At 36.5% G+C, this 17,771-nt stretch overlaps 2 protein-coding genes across 8 annotated transcripts in view; one reads left to right on the top strand and one right to left on the bottom strand.

The window, feature by feature from the left end:
• Positions 1 to 244: 244 nt before the first annotated feature.
• Positions 245 to 9,289, bottom strand: fs(1)K10 (female sterile (1) K10). The gene is made up of 2 exons (XM_067781845.1): positions 8,006 to 9,289; positions 245 to 2,893 (listed from the first exon to the last, which is right to left on the bottom strand). Exons 1-2 carry the CDS (start codon positions 9,056 to 9,058, stop codon positions 2,816 to 2,818), a joined length of 1,131 nt encoding a protein of 376 aa, XP_067637946.1. The 5' UTR covers positions 9,059 to 9,289; the 3' UTR covers positions 245 to 2,815.
• A 6,884-nt stretch (positions 9,290 to 16,173) lies between these two features.
• The window catches only part of LOC137249864 (calcium-binding protein P-like), a 51,077-nt gene continuing 49,479 nt past the window's right edge, over positions 16,174 to 17,771 (top strand). For 6 of the 7 annotated variants that reach the window (XM_067781846.1, XM_067781847.1, XM_067781848.1 and 3 more), the window contains exon 1: positions 16,174 to 16,470. The gene's annotated coding sequence lies outside the window, so the exon portion shown is untranslated. Of the gene's footprint in view, positions 16,471 to 16,675; positions 17,594 to 17,771 lie in introns of those variants that run through there. The other variant, XM_067781852.1, reaches the window with a different exon arrangement.

The following is a 17,771-nucleotide window of genomic DNA, read 5'->3' on the forward strand; positions in this document are numbered from 1 at the left end:
TCTACAAATTGGTGCAGCGTTGTTATATACAGACAGATAGAAGATAGATTGGCATTGGAAACTAATAATAGGTGCAATTTGAAAATCTGTGAAAATGTACAACTTTCCATAGAATACTCGATAGACATATGGTCGACGCCCCGGTAGGAAAACAGTCTCCTTAATTCGGTCTCAGATTCATCCACGATCTCTGTACATACATACATATTTTTAACTCACCTTCTCAAGTTAAATTAAAAAAATATTTTTTTTTTGTATTTTACAAAATGTTTATTTAAGATCTCACGATGAAACAGACATTTAATACATCTAAGTAGGTATATATGTATGGGCTGCATGTACGGTTGCCTATATATAGGCGTATATATGTACACCTGTGATATACATAAATACATATACTATATAGGAAATCAGACATACATACAAGAGTTTTTGCTTAGTCCAGTAATTTTATGTAAAAAATGGGGCAAACATCGGAATTTGAGATAAGCTGAAAACTTGCAAGCGCCTTAATATTGGCATTGTAAATGTGACTTTAAAGCCATAATAAATGCTGTGTGAGCGTCTCGAGATATTTGAGGTCGTAGAATTAAGTTTTTCGCAAATAGGTTACATCCTATGGCTTACTGGCGTTTCGTGCTCAGTAGGAACTTGAACATCATGAAATTCTTCACTAGTCCTGCCTGAAATAATTTTCTGAGTTACAGCGCAAACAAACTGTACCTAAGATAACAATTGCCTCATCTAATTAAATTAACTATACAAAAGCTAGTTTTAAATAACTGTATGCTCAACCCAAAATGAAAATAAAAGTTAAAAAAAATTGTTTCTTCGAAAGCCAATAAATTTTTTTCAGACATTTAAAATTTATCCTTTTTACATTTAATTTGAACTTCAATACATCTTGTTGGGGACCCCAATGTTAGTACAAATACAAAATCTGAGCCACTGACCGCGCTTTTCGCACTGAAGCTCAGAAAATGTTAAACTCACGCAAAAATACTTTAGGGCTGGACTTGTGTGAATAGTTCCATGATTTTCAACTTCGGACTGAGGGCAAAGCGTGAGTAAGTCATAGGGTATTTTAGATATTTGCGGAAAACTAAATTTTGCGACTTGTCACCTTTACAAGGCCAAAATAAAGGCGTATGCCAGTTTTAAGTTTCTTATCTCAAATTTACGACAATTTTCTGAATGAAATTACAAACTGTGGCTAAAATTATTTTGAACAGCGTCGTATCTATAATATGACTTCTGATTGACACCACAATAAGAAAATAACAAATAGCTTATTGTGGTATTTTAGAACTTCGGACTGAGGGCAAAGCGTGAGTAAGTCATAGGGTATTTTAGATATTTGCGGAAAACTAAATTTTGCGACTTGTCACCTTTACAGGGCCAAAATAAAGGCGTATGCTAGTTTTAAGTTTCTTATCTCAAATTTACGACAATTTTCTGAATGAAATTACAAACTGTGGCTAAAATTATTTTGAACAGCGTCGTATCTATAATATGACTTCTGATTGACACCACAATAAGAAAATAACAAATAGCTTATTGTGGTAATTTAGAAAGCGGTTGTGGTCAAAATAAAATACCGACACGAAACTGCTAGCTTCTTTTCAAGACAAACAAATATAACGCCGTTTACACACGTAACGTATCATTCCTTGGTGATGCAGCTGCACTGGATTAAGCTCAGGAACAGCTCGTATATGTTATTATTACAAATTTATCAATACACTTGATATACCGCAGATGATTACGCAAAGTTGGTAATCAGTTTAAAACGCAACATATAATACAACTTTAAAGAAATATTTTGTTTTTTTAAATAATATTTTCTTAAACTTTTTCAACTATGTATTATTATCAAAGTTTCTTTTAAATTATAAATATACATATGTATATCCATATATGAAGAATATAAAACCGATCAGCAAATGTATTATGTTGAAAATTTAGTTTATTGGCAAAAAATACTTGTTACATAGTTTACTTCTCAAACTATTATGAAAGTAATTACTTGACAAGAATGCAGATATGCAATATTTTACATGTATGTAAATGTGTATGTAGTTGCAAATGTATGAACTTATTTAACGTTCTACAAGAAACTATTAAGTTAAAATACAATTAAGCATATATTAGCGAACGGCAAAAGGCAACTGAACATATTTTTGAAGCAATGCTGCTTTTCTGCACAAATCTGGAGCTTATAATTCGTCCTACTTGATTATTTATAGATTATGTTCTCATAAACTTAACACAAAAGTGTTTTTTAGTGTAGTTCTCTTAATTCATTTTCTGTTGTTTTATTTATTTTCCATTAAGACTTGCATGCTAATTTGTTAGTTTGTATAAATGTATGTTTATACCAAAGTGCTTGGCAGAAAAGAAAATAACTATTGATTTATTTTGATAGCAATTTTGATAAATAGCAGAAATGTGCTTACAATTTGTGTTTTGCTTTTTATTATCTATACTTTTTTCTTATGGAATTCTATTTCATGTAAAGTACATATGTAATACACTACGTTTGGAAAGCTTACATAAACCATTTTCTTTACAACCAGGATTTCGTTTATGTCTCGCTTTCTTTTTCTTTTTAGAAATATTGCAATGTTCCATTTGTTGGCTTCTTACTGTTCTCTCTGTTAAATTGCAATCTTAGATGCTCGAACAGTTTTCTAGCACTTTAAACTAGTTTTTGCAAATCTACGAGAGAAGTTGTGAGTATGCTCCCTCTGGTTTAATTAATAGTATATTATTTATAATATGTAATGATTTTACTTTGATGTGTATTTTTTTAAATTTACTTTTTTGCATTTGCTTCTTTCTTGTTTTCTTCCTTTTCGGCGGTCTTGTTATTTGTTTGTTTGTCTTTAGCATCCTGTAAATAAATTCGCCCAAAGCATGGTTTTGAGAAAACAATTGAAATTTGCATATTAAACATTCTTCATTTGTCAGTTTAAATGAAAATTGAATTTAATGGGTGATTCATGTAAACTAGAAAATGTCTCGTAAAGCCCCAAAACCTCTTAACTTTCCCTCTTTCCAAGGTTTATACAGTTACGAGTCATTTATACATTTATACGAATACCCTCAAAATAAAATTTGTTTATTTATTCAAGTTTACATTACTCCATTCCAGACATCTGAAGTCCAGTTTTTAGGAGTGAGTTTAAATCCTGTCACTTTATAGCTATTATGAGCCGTAAAATTTTATTTAAATGGTTTAAACTCCTTCAAAAACCAGGATCTAAATGCCTGTGTGGTTGTATGTAGATGCATATTTTGTAATCAGCCCTTTCGTCAGTTTCATTATAGAAAATTTATTTCATCCTATCGTCTAGTACAGAAATCTCAAAACGTCGTTTTTCGGAACATTTAGGCTGCTCGGCTAGTTGAAATCTGAAATTTTCAACTTTTTCTAAAAAGTCGTGGTCCTTTTATATGAAGAAAAAAATAAGTTTGTATTTTGTAAATTGTGGAGAGATCATTTCCATTCCATACTCTTTAAAATGTCCAATTAAACCTACCAAAACGGCCTTACATATATCTAATGGCGTTTTCTTTTCTGAAAAAAAAAAAAAACGTTACCCCGGTGTTACCCTCAATCTTGGATTCCTTGGTAACGGTATTCTCTTATTCAGAGAAAATAAGTTTGTGAAATAAGCACACTGACTTTCGAGAGCGCTGAGAACAGGTAACAGTGTAACATTATTTTTAGACAATAAAACGCTATAAATTTGAAATGCTTCCTATTGATACTGCGTTCAAAGAAAAAACACTTTTACCCTTTTTTGATTTAGCATTTTCAAATATAATGCTCGCGACATGATTGGTTTTTTTTAGTGTAGTGGCTATATACGAGTACAAATGAAATATCTTGATTGTCTAAACAGCTCCTTCCGTGTGTTACCCATTGGTGAAAATATCTTAAGGTCATCCAGGTCCAAACTTTGGTCAACATCTCGAAAACGAGGGCTAACATAAAAAAAATATTAGTACCACTGAATTCAGTGGCCACGAATTTGTTATATCTGTGCCGTTTCCCGCTGGATTAAAAAAAAATGTTTTACAATGTGTTGTTGTTGTTGTTGTTGTAGCGATTAGGTTACTCCCCGAAGGCTTTGGGGAGTGTTATCGATGTGATGGTCCTTTGTCGGATACAGATCCGATACGCTCCGGTAACACAGCACCATTAAAGTGCTGACCCGACCATCTCGGGAACGATTTATATGGCCACATTTAACCTTCAGGCCATCCCTCCCTCCCCACCCCAAATGTAACGGTCGTGACAAGTAAAAAAAATTTACGGTTTTTTTTGTTATTAAACTTTACTACCCCGTTTTCCTGTAACGGTAGTGACACCATTTATTTTAGGTTCAGATATTCACTGTGAGCCGTAAATATTTCCAAATATCCTGAGACTTTTTTTAAATTAGGGAAAAAGTATGCCAAATTCATCATCCCATATTCATACATATATGGGTGTTTCCGTAAGAGTGTGAACCAAGAGCGAAAAAGTAAAGTTTTGCCCTAGGATAGTCTTAAAAAAGTCCTATCATGATTTAAATATTGAACGTAATTTCTAGATCCGTAAGCGTGTCAACTGCCATTGACCTCTGAACCTCATTTTTAGCTTAATATCTGTAGCTCACCAGGAAGTTCCTCAAAAGCCGATCTCAAGATTTCTAATGTCGTATGGATTATATCATTTTCACGAACCCGATCGCAGGATTCCGGATGGATTTTCTAAGATCTTCTAAATATCCCGATGTCTGTCCCATCTAGAATACATTTATTCACTACTTCTATTTCATAACTCATGTCAAGTATCTAATAAAGTTGTTAAATCGACTTATTATAAAGGAAGTAAACAAGAAATTATATTTTTTTGACTTGCATAGTATAAACTTATATGAAAATAACGAAATGGCTGATAAAAATATGTAACACTTCGAAAAGTAAACCGTGTTAAATTGGAAAATATGTATTTGTATGCACGTTCAAAATCAAATTATCGAAAAACCTGTTTTCAAAGTTGATCTTGTTGAATGTATGAATTAATGCGTTCGACGCGCACTTGTCCAAATCGTGGACAATTTTTATTCAGGATTCAATCAACGTACGTGTGACAGACGTATATTGGAAGCAGAAATGAGTACACATTTTTTTTATACATCGTCGGATAATATTCAATGCCCTCTATCAAGAAAAACCCAGTTTTTCAGGAGAGCAGTAAACTCGTTTTAGCAGCTATATTGTAAATTGTTAATAACACCAGGTACCCAATGGATGATGATAGGCCCCGTTGGGTATTCAAATCAGTTTTCCCGTGCTAAACTCGGCTTAATTAAGTTTAAGTCAGGTTGGGCTTTTTGCTATTCAAATGAAATTTATTTTTATAAACAATATTGTTGATAGAAGTTTTTGCAAAGCAACGTTTAAATTTTTTGAATTTAGCGTTCACGTTGACCCATGTTTTGAGAATGGCGCCTTGTAAAGAAATGTTAAACGCGAACAGCCAGGCAAATGGACGTGGCCCAATTAAAATAGTTTTCGACACTAATATTATTGATATACGGATTTTCATGTAAATCCTGACCCCTTTATACCATTGCATACCGACATAATCGGATTAAAGCTATAATACCAATGAATCAGTATAGCTGGGCAAACAAAAGTATGTTGAAAGAGGGTTTTTCTTTGAAAATAAAAATGTCATTGCGGATAGAGAAATTTTGAAAATGTGAATTAATATTTAAGCCGTAGCGAATTTTTTACAAAAATTTTTGTTATAATGTCATTGTAATTATAAATTGTTACCATATATTTTTCTATTTCGATAATTTTTATCTAAGTTGTTACATATCTGTGAGGACTACGTCCGGTAGATAATAATAATAAATAAATAAATATCATTCGAGTTAAGTTTTAAAGCTGGCGTTGATGTCATATTTAAAAGAATTACTGATGGAGAGTATTGAATATAAGCCGACAATATGTACTTTTCGTACAACTAAACTAATATTATTTATCACATTTTTTGATAGCAATCACTTCAAAATTACATTAGAATTTGAAAAGATTATGACAATCACTTTCACAGCTTCGTATATGGCCCACCTTAGGACGGGTTTTTTAGTGCAAGTTTGAACTCCAGGTAAAGTTGAATAGGCGGCCGCCGTTGTGACCCTGGGTTCACGCCTGTTGTTGTTGTTGTTGTAGCGATAAGGTTGCTCCCTGAAGGCTTTGGGGAGTGTTATCGATGTGATGGTCCTTTGCCGGATAAAGATCCGGTACGCTCCGGTACCACAGCACCATTAAGGTGCTAGCCCGACCATCTCGGGAACGATTTATGTGGCCACATTAAACCTTCAGGCCATTCCCCCCTCCCCACCCACAACTTCCATGAGGAGCTTGTGGTCGCCAGAGCCTCGTCTGTTAGTGAAACAGGATTCGCCGCGGATAGGTGAGGTTGACAATTGGGTTCGGAGAAGCTATATATGGCGCTGGCAACCTGAAGGGTTGCGTTACACAACCCCTTGAATCTGGTATTTTAGTCGCCTCTTACGACAGGCATACCTACCGCGGGTATATTCTGATCCCCTAACCCGCTGGGGCAAAGGTTCACGCCTCAGGCAAAGCCGGGTCACCCATTGGCAGTGATTTGGCAAGGACATCGAGGTTATTTCTGCCATGAAAAGCTTCACAGTAAAAACTCATCTGGCTTGCAGACGCCGTTCGAAGGCGGCATACAACATGTACTAACTGAAGTTTAAACTTGCACTGAAAGCCCGGGCCTTTTACTCACATGTATATTAGGACAGTTTACGATCAGCTGCAAAAAGTCTTGCATCGTTTGCAGAATACAATACTACATTTAAATTGCGACAGGTATCTGTTGTATACTGTTTCTTTGGCAGACGACACTCAGTTGTATCAGTGACCTCATCCTCATCGAACTAGAGGGTGGGGTCGAGATGGCCTAGAAGGCTCAATGTGGTCATATTAAATTCTTCCCGATATGGTCGGGCTTATACCTTACTGTCCAAAGCCTTCGGCGAGTGTATTCATTGCTACAACAATAACAACAGAGCTTGATATTCCACACTGTCATCCAAACAAGGTTTTCAGAGGTTTTTCCTAAGCTCATAAAATCACCATCCCAATTCTAATGTCAAAGATGTTGCAGTAGAGGAATATCCAAAGATAACGAATATACAATAAAAAAAGATTCCATTTGAGTTCAGGTATTCATTTATTCGGTAGTCGGTAACTTTTTGTGTATTTAACATTTATTATTTTTCGTTTATATAAAATAAAATTGGATAACGATAAAGTTTATACATAATAAGCCACAAACTACCCAATAACGTATTAACGAGGCGGGCCTGAATCACGCTAAGTATTAAAACGTAGTGTAAAGCTTATGAAAAACAAATTAAAACAATTCCTGGTAATTCTATACGACAGCATGACACTGCTAATACGAGGCCAAAAATATCGAGAGGTGTCAAAAGACGCTTAGGTATTTACCTCGACAACAATAATCCGCAGGCGGAAAAGAAAAATGTTGGGCCTGTCAAGAGATATTTGCAAAAGAAATTGAAAATTTTCATGCTGTTGTTGAGATTTTGAAGAAATTGAAGTCCCACAAAAAAATATTGTGAACATAAGTGTTTTGCGCGGATATAGTTTTGGTCTCCAAACCGGTGTTGGGCCCACCCAGGGTAATTTTTTATAAGAGCATTGGCGAATGTCGCCAATGCAGAAAGGTGTTCGGCGCAAAAATGCTATGGATCCAAGCTATGGTTTCGGAGCACTTCGGGGTAATTTTTGGGTTTTTCGTTATTTTCCGCCTTCGGATTATTGTTGTCGAGGTCAATACGCGGCTTTCACACCTCTCTCGATATTTTGGGACGCGTATTAGCAGTGTCATGCTGTCGTATAGAATTACCCAATTCCTTATTAAGAAACAATTTTAGAGATTTACCTTTGCCTTAACGGCCGCTGCCTCTTTCTTCAAATATTCTTCGCGCGCCGTTTCATACATTGCTACAAATTTATCTCGTTGTAACTTGAACTGTGCAAACAGTTCATCATTTTTGTTTCCTTTGAGCCTATTTTCAATATCTATTTTTTTTTCATGCTCAGCACGTATTTCTGCTGTGACCCATGGTTTTTCGATCGGATATTGATTAACAAGATTTTTCAAAGTTTTTATTGTACTCTTTCCTTTTACTACCTTTTTGACAACCTTGGTATTCGGCTTCTTAACTTTGCCGGCATTGTTAAATGGTGCGGGTGGCATAGATCGTGGCATGCGTGGTGGGATCATTGGCGGAATTTGTGGTGGTATTGGTGGCATGGGACCCATTCGTCCACTACGTCGCAAAAACCGTGGTGGTGGTTGTGGTCCCATTGGCGGTGGCGGCATAGGACCTCGACCCATGGGTGGCATCGGTGGGATCATTGGTGATTGGAATCCGTGAGGTGACATGGGTGGCATACCGACATTTCCACGCGGTCCTGGGCCAGATCGAGGACCCATTCCACGACCGCGGTTCGGTCCATTTTGCATTAGACCAGCATTATTGAAATTGCGTGGTCCGCCACCATTATTACCGTTGTTAAATCTATTGTTATTACCCATATTCGGACCTTGAAATTGATTGCCTTTATTTGTGTTCCAGTTTCCGACACCATTGTTTTGTGCTTGCTGATTACGTTGTGGATGTTGAAATTGTGCTTGTTGTTGTTTTCCCTTTTGTTTGTTCTTGTTATTTTTCTTTTTCTGTTGCATCTGTCCCATGCCATTTCCTCCTCCACCTGAAGGCGAAGGGTTGGTGAAGTCCATGTAACCGGGATTATCAGGTATCTGACTGGCGTTAAACATCATTTGATTGAAATCACCGCCGATACCGGGTCCACCGCCGAAGCCGGGTCCCCCGCCACCCCCGTTGTTTCCAGCATTTCTAAACGGTTTTTTATATGGAAAAGCTGCAGCTCGGTGCATAGGTCTGCCATTTTGAAAATTTTTCGCCATTCTCAGATATAAACCAAAACTGATTACCTAAAAACGCTGCAAATAAAAGTTTACTACAAACAGCCAATATTCTTTAAACACTTTGAAGTTAAAAATCAACCCTTCATGTAATTAAACGTTTTCCTTTGTAAAATAATGATATTTTGTGATTTTTATTCCAGTAGACAAATTTTTTCTATTTTTTACGACGAATACTTATAAAAGGTGACAGGAATTGCAATACGATACTACAAGATATCGATACTTTGACCATTCGACTCCGCTATTTTTCGCTCGATAATATTTTAACACATAGTATTTTGCCGAATACTAGCGCTTTCAACACATCACTACTTCACTGGTAAATTAATACTGCACATCAGGGGTCTGCAATTATTCATCTTTTAAGGTTATTAGTGGACTAACCAAAAAATTAGTATTAGTGCGTACACAAACAAAGAATATAAGTACTTATATCCACTAAAACACATTTAGGTAATAGTGCAGTTTACGGTACCCACCGGAATTTGGGCCAAAATTTTCGAGTGAGGTATCAGAAGACGCATATTCACGTCTAGATCAAGAATCCGAAAGCGGGTAAAGTTCAAAAGATATTAACGAAAAACCGAAAAAAGACCCCGGGTCCCTCCGAAACCGGGGGTGAGATCTATAGTATTTTTGCGCAGAACACCTTTCTGCGTTGGCGGCCTTTGCCCGCGCTTATAAAAAATAACCCTGGGCTACGCCATGCCAAGTCCGGGTGTGTGGTATAACCGTGGCTACCGCCACGGTGATGCACAATTTTTTTTTGTGGGTATAAATACAACAACAACCACATTAAAATCGCCAACTTCAACTGCAAATATCTCCGGACAGAGATACAATTTTTCTTTTCCGCCTTCGGATTATTGTTCTCGAGATTAATACGAGTCTTTTGATACCTCACTCGAAAATCTTGGCCCAACTTTAGGGTGGGTACCGTAAACTGCACTACTACTCACATTTACACAGTCATGCTTCGTAAAATGAATAACCGCTCATAAACCACGAAGCAGTTCAGTACTCAATTGTCTTATTGAGCAAGAAAGTCAACTGTGTGTCAGGTCGTGGGTCGTCCCCGCGTTGGGCTTCACTCACACCTTGGCCCGCTCGGATGTAGAGAGCCTCATAGGTATGCGCGTAGTACGCTGTCAAAACAGCAACATTAAAATACAAATTTAAAACATATGGACAAAAGAACCGAAAAATTACCAGCGGGTCCCTCCTAAACCGGGGGTGGAATCCACAGTATGTTTGCGCAGAACACTTTTCTACGTTAGCAGCCTTCGGCAGCGCTTATAAAACAGCACCCTGGTTGGGTCTAACACCGGTCTGAAGACCAAAACTATATCCCGCAAAGCACTTATGTTCACAGTTTTTTTGTTGGGTAGTACACAACAGAACAACAATCACATGAAAATCACCAACTTCCACTGCAAATATCTCCGGACAGAGATACAATTTTTATTTTTCGCCTTCGGAGTGTTGTTCTCGAGATTAAGACGCGTCTTGTGACACCTCTTTCGACATTTTTGGGGGTAACAGTCGACACCGCAACTAAACTTTAAACTATAATAAAAATTTATAAAATCGTGTTTACCAAATACGTAAACACGAGAAATGTCAAATGAAATGTCCCAAAAGCACCACTGTGAATTCACATAAGTTCACAATGACGAAAAAAGCTTTATTTGGAAGATTGCCAGATGGGCGGGCATAATATGGTGAGAATAAGGACAGGGATAGATATAGGGTGGTCATAGTTGCGGTAGACAAAAGAAAGACCGTGGGAAACGGCAAATGGAAACGGTTCTTTTCAGCGGGTTGGTTAGTATAAAAGGGGTAACTGGAGGAGAACAGAAATAAAGTAAAATATAGCAGCATATCAGGCTAAAGTGCGTGCGCCGCTTTCCAAATAAAAGAAAATATATGTTAAATTTTGTTTGTGTTTAGGTTTTCTTAAAAAAAAATTCCCTGTGCTCGGAGATCCAGAAAGGGTCAGTGTAGTGCCGAAAATAATAATTCTTTAGTTTTTTGATATAAGGCAAATTGCTTTCGATTCTAAGCGCGGTTTCGGTCGATAATTTTTAAAGAGAAGGGCAACACAAAACCCAACCACCAGGACATGATTTCTTTGCTGCATAAGGATGAGGAGGTAAGTAGGAGTATGTAGCATGGCATTAGGGTGACCGCAGAATAGGTTACATGATGCGAGCGGTCCAAGGTTGGGTGGGATTCCTGTGGTGCGGTGGGTAAGTGAATCCGAAGAGGTTGAACGGAAGGAAATAAATATATGTGTGCGTCCGGTTCCCAGATGGCGGGTTGAGAACCACGGCCTGCCAAATGTACTGAGCTAGCTAGGGCCACCATCGGGAGCCAAAGCAACGTGTACGTGACATGTGTTATACGAAAACACTAATTGGAATAAATAAGACTAACGTACAATAAAATGAATATAGTCATATCAGCCTTCTGACGCTAGCAACACATCGATGTACACGAAACTAAACTGAATGCAGCGCTAAAGATAAAACCGATAACAAACGAAGTATACAGTGTATTCTACAGGAAACCAACGTGCTACTGAGTTAAGCTGAAGACATTGGTGCTTTATCGGTAACCGTATAGGTAACCTTATAACAGCTGAATCGACCAAACTTTTGAGAATCTATGCAATCGATTATTGGTGCCGCCAAGGTCGTAACCGTATCGTAGCCAACCAATTGGTTTTTGGTTTACCGTCGTAACGATAAACAGCTGATTACGTTAGGGATACGACTACAGCGATACGACATACGGCACCAATGACTCCAGCTTTATGCTGCAGACATTGATGATTTATCGCTAACCGTATCGGTAACCTTATAACAGCTGATTCGACCAAACTTACGGGAATCAATGCAATCAGTTATTGGTGCCGCTAAGGTCGTAACCGTATCGTAGCCAACCAATTGCTTTTTGGTTTACCGTCGTAACGATAAACAGCTGATTACGTTAGGGATACGACTACAGCGATACGACATACGGCACCAATGACTCCCGCTTTAAAGCGACTATGATTTCAGTTTATACTCAACCATGTCATATATGTATGGGACATATGTGTTGCGGGGCACTCAAATGTATTTTCTATTTTATGTGCTAGTCACTCATAGTATTTTTGTTTATTTAACTAAGTACACATTATACACAATTTTTTTGCTCATGACTAAGTGCACTAATTTATTGGTACTCAAAGCAGATCTCTGCTGCACATAAAATGAGTTATTAGCTGTGTTTTTTTTTTTACATCTATGTACGTTTACGCTTAAACTTTATATGGACTGCTAAGCGTGAAACTTTATCTACTCTTCAGAAATTCCTGCGCATAAAATTAGTACTACGTACTACTAAATTTCAATACGCATAATACTCAGATGCAACTGAAATATATGTCTATTGCCGTCATCCAGTGAGTTTTACGGCTCCGGCTAACGCTCAATTCTCACGGGAATGCTCTGGATCATTGAGAGACTTGAGAATCAGATGTCGTGATATTTTCGCACACGTGAAATGTGATAAGCAGATTTCGCCGTTGTTTTTTATTTAACTCATACGGCGAAAGGCTAAGCAGCGACATCTATTTTGGAAAAAGTAGGTTTATTAAAGGCAGCGTTGCGAAACTAAAGACAAGTAATTAACAAATTATCTGGCTCACAAATTGAATCAGACTTCTATGTGGATTTATCTGCCTCAAATCGTTGTTGTTGCATTTACATGCAAAATTATTTATATGGCTCAGGATTTTTGCCTCCGGATGATGGCAGAATTATCTGGCTCACAAATTGAACCAGACTTCTATCTGGATTTATATGGCTCAAATCGTTGTTGTTGCATTTACATGCAAAATTATTTATCTGGCTCAGTATCTTGCCACCGGATGATGGCTTATGTTTACACTAATACTAGCCATCATCCCGTCGCAAAAATCCTGAGCCAGATAAATAAGTTTGCATATAAATGCAACAACAATAATTTGAGCCAGATAAATCCAGACAGAAGTCTGGTTCAATTTGTGAGCCAGATAATTTGTAAGTTTCTTACCTTTAGTTTGGCAACGCTGCCTTTATCTGCCTCAAATCGTTGTTGTTGCATTTACATGCAAAATTATTTATATGGCTCAGGATTTTTGCCTCCGGATGATGGCAGAATTATCTGGCTCACAAATTGAACCAGACTTCTATCTGGATTTATATGGCTCAAATCGTTGTTGTTGCATTTACATGCAAAATTATTTATCTGGCTCAGTATCTTGCCACCGGATGATGGCTTATGTTTACACTAATACTAGCCATCATCCCGTCGCAAAAATCCTGAGCCAGATAAATAAGTTTGCATATAAATGCAACAACAATAATTTGAGCCAGATAAATCCAGACAGAAGTCTGGTTCAATTTGTGAGCCAGATAATTTGTAAGTTTCTTACCTTTAGTTTGGCAACGCTGCCTTTAATAAACCTAATTTTTTCAAAAATAAATGGCGCTGCTTGGCCTTTAGATGAAATACAATGGCGACATATGCCTATCACAACTCATGTATGCAAAAATATCACGACGCATGCTTCTCAAGTCTCGCAATGATCCAGAGCAGGGATGATAAATAGATTTTTTTATTATGTACCAAATCATCCAAAAATGTAGCAAAAGTCTTCGGATGTGAATTTGAACCAAACTAGAGCTATATTCTGCTTCTTTATCCAAAAAATGTTTTTAGTCAGGAAACCTTCTAACACACTTAGTTTTAATTAAATTTTGTATAGAAAATATCATTTCTACGTTTGTGGATGATTGTGGAATCGACAATATGCCTTAAACTATTCTATAAATATTGGAAAACATTAGCGCATTTAATTTATTTTTAACTGAATTTGATTCTTCCCAAAACTGCATATATTTAAATTCTTGAGTTTCTAAGGCTCTCATTCTCTGCTAAAGCTCTAAATTCAGAATTATCTTTCTCTATTTTATCAAATGCAGATTGCGGAAACAAGCCCACAACTAAAGGCACAATAACAATATTTGTTTCACCGCTTAAAATACTTTCTGCTGAAAGCTTTGTAGCCCACAAAAAAGTTGTATCATTCAAATTTACTTTCTTTAATAAAGTACTACAAAATTGTATATAAAATTGTTTAGCACAGCTCTTAAATATGTGTACGTCATCTTTTTCGAAAAGGTTGTTTGATAGAATAATATCCACATTAACACCGCAGTAAACTTCATCTGGGAGTAAGTGATTTTCGTCTGAATCAATATTTAACATCCAAATAGGACTGGAGTCTAAATAAGATTTTTTTATAAAATTTTCAATTTGGTAATAAGTAAAAGTATGCGAATATCTTCAAACTGCAATTCTATATTCACATTATTTATTTTATTTAAAATATAAGAATGATATGTAAAATATACTTTATAAATAGGACTTTGAAAATTTTCAGATATAACATTAATATATTGATTCCTGCTTTTATTTTCAAATACGTAAAGATTAAAATAATACTTGAGGGCATTCCATTGCTCAAGAATTCTATCTATGACTGCTTGTCACCTTGTGGGGGCGTACTTTAGTATAACATGCATTTCTGTACCGAAATGTTCTTGAAAACTCTTAAAGTCTGCCCTTCTAAGGGGGCTGTTACAAAAATGATAGTTCACGTCTTTTAAAGATTTATCAATTTTGTTGGGAAATACATCACAAGCGGCCATTGAAGCTAAATTTAAAACGTGACAAACACATCCATTAACAAGCAGATTAGGAACAACTTGCTTCAGCCTTGCTTGTACTCCGCTTTTTGCTACCATCATGACCGAGCAATTGTCGGTAGTGAAACCAATCAGTTTTTCAAGTGGTATTGAATTGTCTTTCAAAGATTTAATATTGGCATTAAAAATGCCCTCCGTGCTACTATCGGTCAAAGGTATCAAATCTAAAAATATATCAATGCACTTTTTATCAAAAATTCGAATCGAAACTGCCAAATTTGATGGTATACATATTGGGTTGGGTCGATTTGTATGGACGAAAGTTAATGGATACCGCGCCATCGATTTTTCGATAGGATTTGGTCTCAGGAAAAAAGGTTCCACTACGCATATCCAAAAAAATAATTTTTAAGCCTGCGAAAAAAAGTCGATTTTTGGACCAAAATTCTTCTAATTTTCAAAAAACTGCATTTACCAATTTTGCATTTGCCAATTTACACGAAAAAAAATACATAAAAAATTATTTGGAGCCTTGAAAATGAAAAAAAAAAAAATGCATAAAAAATCGATGAAATTTCGCAGGCTCGAAAATAATTTTTTTGGGTATGCGTAGTGGAACTTTTTTTCCTGAGCCCAAATCCTATCGAAATCAAACCCCCAGCGGGTAAGGGGGTAAGAATATACCCGCGGTAGGTATGCCTGTTGTAAGAGGCGACTAAAATACCAGATTCAAGGGGTGTGTAGCGCAACCCTTCAGGTTGCCAGCGCAATATATAGCTTCTCCAAACCTAATTGTCAACCTCGCCTATCCGCGGCGAATCCTGTTTCACTAACAGACGAGGCTCTGGCGACGGAGGGAGGGGATGGCCTGAAGGTTTAATGTGGCCACATAAATCGTTCCCGAGATGGTCGGGCTAGCACCTTAATGGTGCTGTGGTACCGGAGCGTACCGGATCTGTATCCGGCAAAGGACCATCACATCGATAACACTCCCCAAAGTCTTCGGGGAGCAACCTTATCGCTACAACAACAATAGCCCCACAAGCCAGAGGTGACTAGTTCCATTGTGAATGATAACTAAGTGTGATATCTTCTGCATAGACGTCAAAATTCCAAAGTGATTGGATCACCTGATTTGTATTTGACTATCGCTGTCTCATTCTGTACCTCTTTCTATCACCCGCTGAAGATAGGCGCCGCCATATTGAACACCCTGTCAAAACGTTAAAAAGTAGGAATATTGAACATCGTGTCAGGCATTTGACAGATAAGATATCACACTTAGTTATCATTCACAATGACCAGTTCACCCACACATTCAAAGCTTTTTTCGCTCTCCACTAACATATCGACGTTTCTTGCTGTCATCGAAATCACAGTGTGATCTTTAATAACAATTTATTAATTATTCCGGGAAAAATTTTAAAACGAAGAAAAAAGTCATTCCGAGTGCAACTATCAGCGAGAGTGGATAGAGTTGTGCTTTTTCGTTCATTTCAGAGTTTCGAATCTTTCGTTCTTTTTCTGATGAACGAACAACTTGTTCTTTTTGTTCATTTGTTCTTTTTTTTCAAGCAAATTTGTTCACTGCTACTCTCCCCGCGGAAAAAGCCAACAAGTATAGATTGGGATGTGTATGCAGCAATGCTTTGTGTAGGTATATTTAAATCTGTTATGAATAAAAAAGTTAATATATATATATGTATAATTAACTTCAAAAAAACAAGTTACAAATTTCGGAAGATCCAGGAAATTGAAAGAGTACAAATACAAATTGTAAATATGAACTTTTCAAGTTTAATAAATGTAATAATTAGTTTCTTACAAAACATGTTTTTTATAAAAATAGTCCATACATATATTGTTGTAGCAGTGCCACACACAAAGATGACCACACATACATATCTTTAGTGTAAGTGGCATCATCGACATTCGTGCTCACTGTGAATTTCTGCGTATGTATGTATAAATTTACATATGCATGTTCGCGCACGAGATGAGAGAAAGAATAACATTATATAAAACGAACTAACCAAGTTCAGAACGAAACGACCCAACTCTAATGCGGCAGTTACCCACCGACGTGTGCCGTACGTACGGACGTTTGTCGTACGTAGTAAACTTTTGTGCGCTAATTTTTGACCGTTTGCAATTTTATGCAAAAACACCTAATTAAAGTTTGAAAAATTGTGAAAATAATTCGAAATAATTATTGCAAAGTGCAGATTATAAATATGTAATCTATTTATATTTATTTAATATTAATTCCAACATTAATTTACAACATCAAAAATTAAATTGGAAAAAGTTGATGTTTCCATAAGCATGCATGCAAAATGGGCAATGGTAACAGTGCTTATCTGTAAACAATACACACACAAATATGTTTTGTACACAAACGCACATCGCTATCGTACGGGCTTGAGGGTTCGGTCAAACGTGTTTCGTACGACAAACGTCCGTACGTACGCCACACGTCGGTGGGTAATTGCCGCTTAATAAGAGTGGATGTGTTAAACAGATTTTAAAGTCAAATATTCTAATTGTGAAGTACAGTTTTTGTGCACACAAAGTGCTTATTAAATCGTGTCTTGATGTCATAAATGTTTTACATGCTTCAAATTGAGGAACAAGTCGTAAAATTATTTTTTTTTAAAAAATGTGTAGTGCTTTTATATGCACAAAAGTGGTTTTTAAAGAGTTTTAAATAAAACCGCGCGTTAATGTTAATGACTTGACAACTTAAAAGAATTTCTGATCATCTTAAAAAATCTGGGTAAGTGAATATTGGCTAAATTGTAAATTATTAAGAACGATTAATAAATTTCAACCCAAGAGTGCAGCTCAAAAAGCGCACTTCTGGGTGAAGTTAAAGATAGAGTGTCCGTTAGGACACGCAAAAGAAAGAGCAAAATGGCGGCCCCCCATCGTCTGTATGTAAAGACGGAGAACGT

This window comes from Eurosta solidaginis, chromosome 4, assembly GCF_040869045.1.
Source record: "Eurosta solidaginis isolate ZX-2024a chromosome 4, ASM4086904v1, whole genome shotgun sequence".
Lineage (NCBI taxonomy): Eukaryota > Metazoa > Arthropoda > Insecta > Diptera > Tephritidae > Eurosta > Eurosta solidaginis.